This window comes from Euleptes europaea, chromosome 4 (assembly GCF_029931775.1).
Source record: "Euleptes europaea isolate rEulEur1 chromosome 4, rEulEur1.hap1, whole genome shotgun sequence".
Classification (NCBI taxonomy): domain Eukaryota; kingdom Metazoa; phylum Chordata; class Lepidosauria; order Squamata; family Sphaerodactylidae; genus Euleptes; species Euleptes europaea.
Window position 1 is genome coordinate 90116855 of NC_079315.1, and position 13760 is coordinate 90130614.

Genomic DNA, 13760 nt, shown 5'->3' on the forward strand with positions numbered 1-13760 from the left:
AGCAAAGAGCACATTGTTATTTCAAATGACACTGAAAGATACTTGACCAGTGTATGGCTGGCCTGGTTTGTTCCTGCAGTGCACACTCTTGTAGTCGCATTGAGCCTTCCTTTGAATCTCATGGCAATCCTTATGTTTGTGGTCAAAATAAAGCTTAAGAAACCGGCTGTCGTGTACATGCTCAACCTGGCTTCTGCTGATGTGCTCTTGGCGAGTGTGCTGCCTTTTAAGATTTCCTACCATTTCTCTGGACACAACTGGACCTTTGGACCTGAAATGTGCCGCATTGTGACTGCCGCCTTCTACTGCAACATGTACTGCTCCATACTACTGATGACGGCAATAAGCACTGACCGTTTCCTGGCAGTGGCGTACCCGATGCAGGCTCTGTCGTGGCGCACCGTCAGGCGTGCCTCTGTGGTGTGCTCTGTTATCTGGCTTGCAGCCATAGCTGGCGTTATACCTCTGCTCATCACAGAGCAGACAAAGAGAATCCCTCAGTTAAACATCACTACCTGCCAAGATGTGCTAGATATCTCTGTTGTTATGGAGATACTTCGTTATTATTTTTCCGCATCAACTATCGTCTTCTTTTTCGTACCATTAATAATTTCTGTCTCCTGTTATGTTTGCATTATAAGGAACCTTAGCTCATCTAAAATTACTGCTGCAAAACCTGGTAAGAAGAGGCGGGCCATACTCTTGTCTGCAGCTGTTTTGTGTTCTTTTATTTTTTGTTTTGGGCCAGCAAATGTCTTGGCCTTGGTGCAAAATGTATTTCTTTCACTGGATCAAAGGTTCGAGGGTCTCACTTTTGCCTACATCCTAGCTGTCTGTATTGGAACCATCAACTGTTGTATTGACCCTTTGATATATTATTATGCTTCTTCTGAGTGTCGAAGAAAGGTCAAAAAGCTCCTGTGCTGTAAAGAGCATTCTGAGCTTGGAAAAGGAAGTCAGACAACCAGTAGTAACATGGCAACCTTTTCTAGTGGTTTGAATAATTAACTAAAGATTAATTATTATGACCCAGCCTTTGGTCAATTATTATGCTGCTTCTGGGTGTCAAAAACAGGCCAGGAATCTCTTGCGTCTGAAAAAGAACTCTGAGCTTGAAAAAAGCAATCAGACAGGAAGCAGTCATATGGCAACCTTTTCTAATATTTTGAATCATTTATCTCGAGCATAGTGTTTTATAATTCTGACCTAATACGCTCATCTGTAAACCCAGGACTTGCATGTCACGGACCCAAATATGAGTTTGTTTCAGATGACAATAGTGTCCGTATATTGCTGTCTTAGGAATATTAACACAGTATTTAAAGGTTTCTCACTATTTCACATTACTATGAATTATAGCCATGCCATCTACTATTTTGGATGGACGTGTAACACTACAAAGAGAAGTACTGAATAATGAACACCGGAAGATGATCTTCACGGTTTACGAAAATATAATTTTCTACAGCAGTAATGAAAAGAAAAAAAAATCTCTATCCAATGTTATATACTCGTAGGAGAAATAAATATAAATATGGTCAGTGTTTGTAAAATTACTTTATTTGTAAGTGATGAGTAACATTTATGTCATATCCAGCCCTCGTAACAAATGAGTTTGACACCCCTGATCCAAAAAGTTGTTGTGGGAGGGGGAGGTCTCATTTTATTTATTTATTTATTGGACTTTAATGTGCCCTTTCCTGACCAGGTCAGGCTCAGAGCAGCTCAGTTTCACCGCAATTAAAATCAAACCACAATTTACAACTAAAACTATAACATGACTTTAAAAATCCAGGCACCCTCAAACCATAAGCAGCACAAAATGATAATAGCAGGAAATCTTACAGAGGGAAGTATAAGGAAATAAACATATTCAGAGAGGGGATAAGAAATTTTTCAGCAAATAATAAGAGGAAGGAAGGGAGGGGAAGGGAGGCCAGCAAGATGGAAACCGTCGCTGTCCTCAACCATATGCCTGGCAGAACAGCTCGGTTTTACAGGCCTTGCAGATTGCTTCAAGTCCCACAGGGCCCAGATCTCACTTGGCATAGCATTCCACCAGACCAGTGACAGCCACAGGAGGAGACCTAGGCCAGTGTCAAAGTGATGTCGTGGCAACGCAGCAACATCACTTCCGGCGTGCACCAGAAGTGATGTCACTGCTTTGTTGGCAAAGCGTGACATTCTAGTAGTTGGGAAAAACCTCTATGATAAACCGTACAATAACTTTATGGATACTCCACCACTACAATGCCTGCCTAGGTGTCTCCCTCCCACCAATCAGCTGATCGGTGGCAAGCGGTGGCGGTGGGGGGCAGGGATCCTCCACCCCCAACAGCTGCGTGGCCGCCCTGGCTGTTGAGAAGACTAGTTCTTATCAGACAGTTTGGGGCTTGCCTTGTGGGTTGATACCCCTTTGCTCATCTGAGTGAAGCCTTCTGAAGGTGCCACCCTGCAAAAAAGTGAAATTGACAGCTGCCTGCGCGTCCTCTATTGTGGCTCCCACCTGATGGAATGACCTGCCTGATGAGGTCCGTAAGTCTTCCACACTTTGATCATTGCACAGAATGTGTAAAACAGAATTGTTCAGGAGATCATAAATAATAGGGAATAAGGATAATGTCTGTGAAATTTAAGCAGTTTTCATTGTGTTGTTCCTTGTGTATATTGTACTATTTTATTGCATTGTTCTCCAGTTTTGCAATTCAGTCCTGTTGCATTTGTTTGAGCTATAATGTTATGTTGCATGTAATTAGTACCCTGTCCTCTAATTTTGTAATCCAGTTGTATTCACTGTGGCTGTTTTACATTGTTCTTAGTGCATTCTTTTTAATGGTGTAATCAGCTTTGAGTCTCAGCAAAAAAGGTGAATGATAAAGTTTTTAAAAATTAAATAAATGGAACATATAACCCTCACGTCTAATCCATTTTATGGAAGTCAAGCCACACCTCTAGGGTTGCCAGGTCCCTCTTCACCACCGGTGGGAGGTTTTTGGGGTGGAGCCTGAGAAGGGTGGGGTTTGGGGAGAGGAGGGACTTCAATGCCATAGAGTCCGATTTCCAAAGCGGCCATTTTCTCCAGGTGATCTCATCTCTATTGGCTGGAGATCAGTTGTAATAGTGGGAGATCTCCAGCCACCATCTGGAGGTTGGCAACCATACACACCTCCCACCTGAGATTCTTATTAATATACATACAGCAACATCAATATAGACACAGGTCTTTTATGCCTGGTTGTTTCCCTCATGGTCAACCCACCCCAACTACTTTGGGGGTTTGTTTTGATTAGGCATGCCTTTTCCATCCTTGAGAGGTCGCGTCGCTCTCCCCATCTGTTTCCATGTGTTTTGCCTGCATTTTCTAGATGCTGGCTAAACAGCATCCAGAGAATGCAGGTGAAACGTGTGGGGAGAGCAGAATCAAAGCAAAGCCCTGAAGTAGTTGGGGAGGGGGAGGGGGCCACAAGGGAAACAGCCATGCATAAAAGGCCAAAATTTCATGACCAAAATGGTTGGGTCTTTCCCACCCCAGCAAGGAGCTTTCGCTTGGGACGTCAGAGACACAAAGAGAATTTACAAAAAAGTGACATTCCTTATTATTTCAGTTGAGGATGAGGCCTGGACAGGTTAAAGCAAAAGCTTAGCAGGAAAGGACAGATTTGAAGAGTAGGAAAGGTACCACTGTATAGGAGTTCAGGGATTGTCTTAGAAAACCATCATGACGACATTCATTTCTGTGAACAGTGATCTACAATTAGGTATACACATAATAATGTTATGGGTAATTCAGTACTCATTCCAAATAAAACTATCTCTTGGGGCTTTTCAGATATCTCTCTAAACTAACATTTGGTCCAAAATAGTACAAGAGGAGGAGGAATCACTTGATAGTTTCCTAAATTATGGAGGTGATTACAAGCTGGTTGAGCGACAGTTACTTAAGGATGTGCTGTCAGCTCTCCATACTCTAAAATTCAGCCACGGAGGTGACCTCAGAGGAATCATAAAAAGAAAAGCCATGCTGGATCAGACCAAGGCCCATCAAGTCCAGGAATCTGTTCACAGAGTGGCCAACCAGGTGCCTCTAGGAAGCCCACAAACAAGACAACTGCAACAGCATCCTCCTCTGATACTGTAGAGAATAGGTATGTATCATGACTAGTATCCATTTTGACTCGTAGCCATGGATAGCCCTCTCTTCCTGGAACATGTTCACTCCCCTCTTAAAGCCTTCCAAGTTGGCAGCCATCACTACATCCTGGGGCAGGGAGTTCCACAATTTAACTACAGGTTGTGTGAAGAAATACTTCCTTTTATCTGTTTTGAGTCTGTCACCCTCCAGCTTCAGCAGATGACCCTGTGTTCTGGTATTATGAGAGAGGGAGAAAAGCTTCTCCTTTCATCACCTCCACATTACAAATAGACCTACAAACACTGTGTCTTTTGTAGAGTTAAGAAAGCTGGGGGTGGGGGTTAACACAATTCCTTGCGAAACAGGTTGCCCTTAAGAGCCTCCCTCTATGATCTTGGCACATATAATGATTTCTAAACTCTATTAGATGGCACCTGTACATATAAATTACAGTCTTATGCATCTGGTGTCACTGAACTAAAGTAAACAGGCATATGATTAGGCTTTTTAATAAGGTGAGCTGCACAGAACCATTTTATACATGTTTACATTTGCTTAAGAACACAAAAGAGAGATTCTGGATTAAAGGCCTATCCAGTTCAGCATCCTCTATCCCACAGTGGCCAAACAAATGCTTCCAGCAAACCCACAAGCAGAAGATGAAAACCAGTGGTGCCCCCACCACACCCTGGCCAATTGTTTCCTGCCAGCAACTGGCATTTGCTTACAAGTTGTAATTACCAAATAATAAGATGATTTTGGAGGGTAGCCATGGAGGTCTGCAGATAGGGTTGCCAGGTCCCTCCTCTCCTCTGGTGGGAGATTTTGGGGTCGGAGCTGAGGCAGGGATTGTGTGTGCGCGGCTGCGGCGACGCAATTGCATCGCTTCTGGTTTACACCCGGAAGTGCCTCATCGCAACGGGCCTTTTACCACTCAGACTGGGAGTTTGAGCGGTAAAAGGCCAGTTACGATGCGGTGCCTCAGGGTGTGAACCAGAAGTGACGTGATTGTGTTGGTGTGGCCACACCCACAAGCAATCCCGGCTTCTAAGTCAGGCAATGGACCTGGCAACCCTATCTGCAGTAGAGCAGCTAGATTTCAGTCCAGTAGCTCCTTAGAGACCAACAAGATTTTGGGGGGTTTGAGGTTTTGAAAGTCAAAGCTCCCTTCATTAGAGATCATTCTGAGGTCAATAAAACAGGGAAAACTGAATAAAATGGACTAGATCTACCTGACATGTAATATTTTGGAGATGGTGATGATTATAGTGTTCTACATCAGGAAACAATCATGAGATACAAATTCTGTTGGGGTATCGATGTTGCTGCTATATGGGACAACAGTTGTCATATCTTTCTCATTCATAAAGTAAGGTATTCACATTTGTTTGCAGGGAATTTGCTGAAGAGCCATGGAGTAGAAAATATATTGACATTCTTTCCATGTATGTTGAGACATGCATGTTGTGAAACCAGTTTGGAGGAAGAGAAAAATCAAACATTCTATTCCATTTAGTTTCATGTTTAGTTACACATTTAAATTCTCCCCAAAATATTATAATTTACATTTTTTGATAGTTCAAAGGAGTTAATAATTCTTAATCAAACACTAAAGACCCCTCTCTCATCTACAGAGATCTGCCTGTTTCAGTCTTAAATATATATTTTACAAGCATGTGAATGTTTTTGCTTCCTTCATTCCTGGGAATAGTTTGTCACTGCATAGAGTTTGCAGGGGTAAACAAAAGAAAATTATTTCCAAATTCAAAGAACATAATAGGTTTATTCTGCTAAGAGAGGAATGCTTCAATGGAGCAAGACCTTTCACCCCTGGAGCAAGTTCTTCACCTATTTATTTAAATGGTGCATTTTAATTCTTCCAATATGTTTGGGGCAGCATACATTGTTCTACCCTCTTCCATTTTATCCTAATAATAGCACTGTGAGTAGGGTTGCCAACCTCCAAGTGGTGGCTGGAGATCTCCCACTGTCACAACTAATCTCCAGCCAATAGAGATCAGTTCCCCTGGAGAAAATGGCCACTTTGCCCATTGAACTCTATAGCATTGAAGTCCCTCCTCTCTCCAAACTGCCCCCTCCTCAGTCACTGCCCCCCAAATCTCTAGGTATTTCCCAACCCCGAGCTGGCAACCCTAACTGTGAGGTATGTTAGACTGAGAAAGGATGACTGACCCAAGGTCACCCAATAAGTTTCCTTTGACCACAGGTCTTTCTGGTCCTAGTCCAGTACTTTAAAGACTACATCCTACTTAATGAAGTAATTAGATCCAATCCAGTATTTTAAAAATTGAAGCAAATTTCATTTAGAGAAGTGCAAGAACCTATACAGAAGCTGTGGTCCTAAGTGCAGTCCCAAGCAGTTACACCCTTCTTGACTCCCATGGACTTAGATATGTGTAATTCTGATTAGGATTGCGCTGTAAGTAATTCACAGGAATTTCAAGCAATTCCTGTGCTCTTCAGCCTAGCATACTAAGAATATCCTTAAAAGGCAATGGGAAACAGGAAGGAAGCATCAGGAACGCAGAACAAGTTCTCCATTTCCCAGCTGCATAGTTTTACATGTTTCATTGTGTGCTGCCCTGTGATCAACCTAGTCATTGTGTGATGCCCTGTGATCAACATTGGAAAAATATATAAACTAGGTAGATTAGATCCTGTTTTGGTACTTTGGTGTTTTCTTTTAATTAATTCAAAGTCATTCTGTGTTTAAAAAGAGAACATCTTGTGATTTTCCTCTCTTTGGTTGGAGTCACTTCACATATTGTGGAAATGATGAGTTCCTGATGACTGAATACAAAAGGAATGTAGTACCTTTAATAAAGAGCAATCAAAATATCACATAACTGTGTGTCACAAAGCAGCCTTTGACTTCTCTGGACCTCTTCATGGCTTACAAATTAGCTCTGTTGACTCTTTACCTAGTGAAGTGCCTTAATTTAATTCTCAACTTTGATAATGCATGGACCACCACATTTTCTTATTTTTCTCTGCCTTACAAGGGAACAGAATGTCTTATTCAAGGATGAAGATGTTGGAGTGAGTGATTCAGCATGCCTGGACCTTGAAGGGGCACTATATCACTCCCGTTATGCCCCCCAAAGAACATTGCGTTCCACAAATAACATTTTCCTGGTAGTTGGTCCAAAGGTTTTCTGTCTGCCTTCGACCAGGGCATTTTCAGCCTTGCCTTCAGCCTGGTGGAACTCTCTGTCAAATTAGACCAGGGCCCTGTGGGACCTAGTACAGTTCTGCAGGGCCTTTAAGACGGAGATATTCCACCAGGCTTATGGTTGAGGGCAGCAACAGTTCTCTTAGCTGACCTCTCCTTCCCCACTCCCTTCCCTCCTCCTTTCCCTTCCCCTTCTCTTCTTTTTCCTTTTCCCCTCTCCCTTCCCTTCCCTTCCCTTCCCTATTTTCCCTTTTCCCTACTTGTTTCACTGCAGAAAATGGCAATCAAAATGATAAAGTTGTTAGTATATCTTGACTACAAAGAAAGGCTAACATGCTTAGGTTCTTTTTGTATTCAAAAGGAGAACAATTAATGAGTGGGCATTTTAGAGATTGACAAAATTACTCATGGTGTGGATAATGGAGACTGGGAATTTCTCTAGAATTCAGGGCCATTCAATGAAACTGATTGGCTGTAGATTCAAGGTGGCCAAAAAGTACTTGCATACATAATGCATTAATTGGGCTGCGGCTCAGTGGCAGAGCATCTGCTTAGCATGCAGAAGGCCCCAGGTTCAATCCCCGGCATCTCCAGTTAAAGGGAACAGGCAAGTAGGTGATGTGAAATACCTCTATCTGAGACCCTTGAGAGCCGCTGGTCCATGGATTTCCTTTTCCAGACATAGCCATCCATGCTTATTATTTCTAAGAATTCCCTGCCTTCATGAATAACTGGGGATTGTAGAAAACTGCATCAGGAATAGTAAAACAGGAAAGCTCAATTTCGTGAGTGGATCTAACCATCTGGATGTTTATCTGGATCTGGATCTAATCATCAAGGTGGGTTAGTGCTGTATACCGATCTTTTTTTTCAGTAAGGAAGGTTATTTAATCACAGGTTGAGAATGTTTGAATGGTACACATTTCTTACTTAATTTATTTTGCCATTCTAGGGTATGACAGAACAGTGGCGTAATCCAGTGGCATGCCAGGGTACAATATAACAGTGCCATGATCCAAAATTTATTATGAAATGGAAATCCTGGTAAGACTGCACTACTGAGAAGCAGAACAACCACAGTGCTGTACCACTGCGGCCCTGGTGAGCTGAAGTAAGGAAATGCAGGCTGATAAGTAGGATGGCATTTGTTGGTCAGAAAGAAATATTGTGATTCTCAGAAATAATTTCCCCATAACACGTTGGTAGCGCTGATCCATATCTGTACTGACGAGATAACATAGATGTTAACAATTCCTGTTGGCATTGTTTATAGAACCAAGTACTACAGCGGTTTATAGTAATAAATGTGTTAATACATGGAAGAGCATTTTCATGACCAAAAGTTTATTTGGTTGTCTCTGTATCCTGCCCTTTCTCTTCCATTTTAGCTCTTTAATAACCCTGTAAAACAGGTCAAGCTGAGAGGTTGTATTTTGCCTATGTCAGCCTAGTGACATTCATAACTGACTCAGCATGTGAATCCAGGTTTATGGTGACCAAGCGCAACACTTTAGTCATTGAGCCACATTTGCCTCAAAATGGCTGAGGTGTCATCATGCGGGGACAGCACCAATGTGCACCAATGTGCCTCCTAGCTAGCTAAAGACTTTTATCTTGCCCCTTAAGAGAGACTGTTAACCTCTTAAGAAACTCCTTGTCCTGTGGGCTTGGTGGAAACAGAAGCCTGAGAGCACAAGTAAAAAGTTGTATGGTCTTGAATTTGCAAAGCAGCATCATAAAAGGCCTTTTCTTCCAATCGTATTGTGACCGCTTTCATCAAACCCAGCTACAACTTTTCTTTTCCAGTTTCTGTCTAGGTAGGAAAGAAGTGGTCAGTACAACAAATAGTACAACAACATCATGGTCTCCAAAGAATTGTGCACATCTTAGCAAGCAATATGCATCAGCAGTCATGTCAGAACAAGTCTTGTGTGTTGGAGAGAGTGGAAAGGGAGAAGCTTTTCTCCCTCATAATACTAGAACGTGGGGTTATCTGCTGAAGCTGGAGGGTGAGAGATTCAAAACTGATAAAAGGAAGTATTTCTTCATGCAATGCATAGTTAAATTGTGGAACTCCCTGCCCCAGGATGTGGTGATGGCTGCCAACTTGGAAGGCTTTAAGAGGAGAGTGGTCATGTTCATGGAGGAGAGGGCTATTCATGGCTACTAGTTCAAATGGATACTAGTCATGATGCATACCTATTCTCTCCAGGATCAGAGGAGCATGCCTGTTATATTAGATGCTTTGGAACACAGGCAGAATCGTGCTGCTGCAGTTATCTTGTTTGTGGGCTTCCTAGAGGCACCTGGTTGGTCACTGTGTGGACAGACAGCTGGACTTGATGGGCCTTGGTCTGATCCAGCAAGGCTTTTTCTTATGTTCTTACGTTGCTATTCCACAACAGTTTCTTTAAATCTCTGAATGAATCCTCAAGAGAAAAAGAATGAGGACCGAAATATGTGAAGCTCCAAGATGGGATAACTGTGACAGAAAAGAGATGAATGGGAATAGAATAATTAACTCTCCTCTCACCAATAGGTATCCCCCCCAACAAGCCCCTACTTTCGCTACTGTGGCTCTTTATTGAACTCCACATGGCCAGCTGTGCAGAACCTTAATTTCCCCTTGTGCATTTTTTCTACTGCACAAAGCAAGTCCAGCTGCAAGCTAGAATAAGTAAGTATCGGAGGGAAGGCTGTTTCAGGTAAGCATCCCATTCCTTCCCATCACTTCTCTGAGGCAAACCCTGTCCCTTCTCTCTTTGATCCTATCTAAAGACACTTTGCAAAGGAGAGGAGAGGACTTCTTTACAAACACAATTTGCCCCAAAGGTAATCCCAATTAAGTAAATATGCTTAAATTACTTAATATTAAAGAAATGCAATTTAGTATTGAAAGTAATAGGTTACCGGTATATATTAGTGTGATCAATGTAATCAAATAATTATAAAACTTGAAAGATTTGCATGAAAATTCCTTTCCTTTTTGGAACTTACGAATGCTGTTATATGTTTTCAGCATAATTGTATAGTTTAACCACCATAGGATACAGAAAGTGGGACATTACGTGACTAGATCAACTTTCTGATAATTGCAGCAGATGTTCAAGTGAAACAGAGAATGTTGTTTTAACTGTAAACAGATCTAATGAGTCACCCGTCACCTATTACCTAGCTATTACCAAAAATAGGCATGATCACTATGTTAGTCATTCTGAACAGTGATTAGACTGATAGTTTGTAATAAAAAGTAGAAGTTAGCTTCTGAGGAAATTACGGTAACTTCTGAGCTGTTCTTGAATTTATAGCCGAAGTCCGACTCATCAGTGTGGTGTCAGGGTTAGAGTATTGGACTAGGGCTTAGGGGTCCTGGGTTTAAATCCCTCTTTGCCATGAAACTCAATGGGTAACCTTGGATCAGTCATTCTGTCTTCATGTATACCACCTTACAGGGTTGTTGTAAGGATAAAATGGAGGGTGGGAAACCATGTACACTTTCCTGAACTCCTTGGAGGAAGAGCGGGATAAAAACGCAGTTAAGCTTACATTCCACCTTGTAACAAACAACAAATTCTTAACATAAATTTTCAATAAACTATATAACAAGCCTCTAGATTCTTTCTTGCAGTAAATAATCTTTTCAAAATCTGTTAACAAGTTTTGCAACTGGTTAGGTCTTACATTTTGTCCAGTAAAATTATGCAGTTGAAAATACTGAAACCAGTAGGGACTGGACAGTTTGCTACGTAGAAATCATAAGAAACACGCTGAGTTCCTTTCAAAATATTAACATACACATGCTCTTTTTATGCTCTTTTTATGCCATTAAAGGTTTTTGATTTTGACTTTGAATATTAACATATCAGATAAGATTACACCGAAACCAGAATGATTCTCTATCATCTATCTGAAATGAGAAGCTCAATAGAAAGAAAGATAATGGGGATATGTTTGGACCTTCTTCTTTTTTTATTAAAGAAGTTTCCTGTGTCTGCAGTTTATGATATGATCTATTAAAAAGAGTATGCCCCCCCCAAAAAAAACCCTCCTAACATGCCAGATGTAAACCATGGAATATGGGCTAAAAGTATAGAGATTCTTTCCTGCACAAGCTGGTACCAAGGTGTTTTATCACTGTATAACCATTTTTGAAATATTTTTAACCTTGAGGTCTGATGATATTTGAACAGATTTGGATAACACAGACCTTCTGATTTGAGTTTTTATAAGGTTTTCATGGTGATTCTTGCTTTTTAATTGACTCAGACAAAGCTTGAAAATATTTTCTGCCACTTGCTTTTTTACTTATTGTAACCACGGCTCACATATCTCTTGTTGAACATTCACTTTATTTTATAGGAATGTTGCATTTGCAAAATAACAAAAAGGATCAAAACAGTTTTTAAGCTTGAAAGCAAGAGCAGAAAGTGCTGAGTAGGAAAAATCAGTAAAGGTACTGAAACCCCATACAATAATGTTGACTGAGAGAATCAGACTCCTCAATACAGTTTTTCAGCCATCAGTATAGAGAGAGGGAGCAGATCCAACTACTTTGCTTATTTGTAAATGTAAACTGTTGCTTCAAGGGAAGTTAATTGAAAACACATCAGGAATAAAGGACACAAGACTTTTTCCATAAAGCTGCCGCCATTGTTTTCTGTTTTGTTCTTCTTGGAAAATACATCCCCAGAATGTGTGTGTGTGTGTGTGTGTAAAGTGCCCTCAAGTCGCAGCCGATTTATGGCGACCCCTTTTTGGGGTTTTCATGGCAAGAGACTAACAGAGGTGGTTTGCCAGTGCCTTCCTCTGCACAGCAACCTTGGTATTCCTTGGTGGTCTCCCATTCAAATACTAATCAGGGCCGGCCCTGCTTAGATTCTGAGATCTGATGAGATCAGGCTAGCCTGGGCCATCCAGGTCAGGGCATCCCCAGAATATAAAAGACATATTTTATATTTGCTGTACAGATTCAAGGAGGCGGTCCCATCCATTCCTCTTCTTTAAAAAGGCGGTAATGCAAATGTCCTCCCTCACCCAACAATGGTTTTATTCTAGGGAGGATGGCTGTTCGTGAGTAAACCTGGAACACGGATGATACTTTTGTGAAGAATTGCACTTGTACAACTCTTTCCAGTCAGAATAATGTAAATCGGAACATGAGAGTTGTGCTGCCTAAAAGGCTGAACGCAATTAAACATGGGTGTGTATCTGAATAATGCAATCTTTTTATCTAACTGGAATATGTCACCTGGTCCCGAAAATGAAACAAAATCTGTGCAAGGGGTGCATTTTGTACTTAAGTACTATGGGCAATATGACAAAACTTTTAAGTAGCTGATTTGTTGTACGGTTTCTCTTTCTTGGAGTTTTTAACCCGAGGTTAAGTTAATCATCACCTCGCTTATGCAAATCTACTGCTTTCAGCAGGAGGAGATGAAATTACGTTATTTGGGCTAGTGTTGAAATATTAAATCCATTCTGCAAAACACTCAGCAAGACTAAGAGAGAAGTCAGCAACTTATGGCCCCTAGGATATATCCGGCCTAAGCTGGCTTTACTCCCCAGTTCCCAACTCAACTTTACCATAAATGGGCACTTTAAGCCAAGGATGTCAAACTCGTTTGCTATGAGGGCATGTTTTGACAAAAACATCAATTGGCCAGGCCAGGCTTCACCAGCCCAGACTGTGAGTGGGTGAGGGTGGCTGCCTCAGCTGGCAAGCCCGCAACATGCTTGCCAGCCCAGATCAGGACCGGGGTGGGGGTGGCTGCCTCAGCTGGTTCCCAGGCTGGATAAGAGCTCTCAAGGGGGCAGATCCGCCCCTGGGCCGTATGTTTGACACCCCTGCTTTAAGCTGTCAGAAGGGGATAGGAACAGGATACCTTCTGGCAGGAGCTAACCATATCCCAGGTGAGACTGCTGCTGCTGCCCCTAATCTGTGGCACTCCCTAACTCTCAGGAGGTGAGATTGACACTATCTATAAAAGCCTTTTGGAGCAAATTTAAAACTTCCCTATTCTGTAAGACAAATGGAAAAGGCAGCAAGGGTTGTTTCTGTATTGCCTGAACAATATTTGGGGACTTATTTTATTAATCATAGAATCACAGAGTTGGAAGGGACCAGCAGGGTCATCTAGTCCAACCCCCTGCACAATGCAGGAAACTAACAACTACCTTGGTTTTGTATTTTTAACATTGAATTGTTAGCTACCTCAAAGACCCGTGAAGGCAGAAAGGTGTCAACTATCTATTACATATCACACAGGTGCCTCCATATGAGAAATAAATTACGTAAATAAAACTAAGGGGGAGGGACCAAGATGGAGACATGACTGTAAACACGGCAAGCTCCCCTGAGACAATAGAGATCAGGCCTGCAGATTCCCACTGCTTCTTCAAAATGGACCCTCTTGTCACTGTCACATCTAATGGCTG

The 13760-nt window shown here is 41.8% G+C and overlaps 1 protein-coding gene across 1 annotated transcript; it reads left to right on the forward strand.

Moving 5' to 3' along the window:
* Nucleotides 1-4068, forward strand: LOC130476880 (proteinase-activated receptor 1-like; the record flags this gene model as incomplete). The annotated part of the gene is made up of 2 exons (XM_056848886.1): nt 1-941; nt 4047-4068. Coding segments are annotated over exons 1-2 (843 nt in total), but the record flags the coding sequence as incomplete, so codon positions are not given.
* Nucleotides 4069-13760: the final 9692 nt, after the last annotated feature.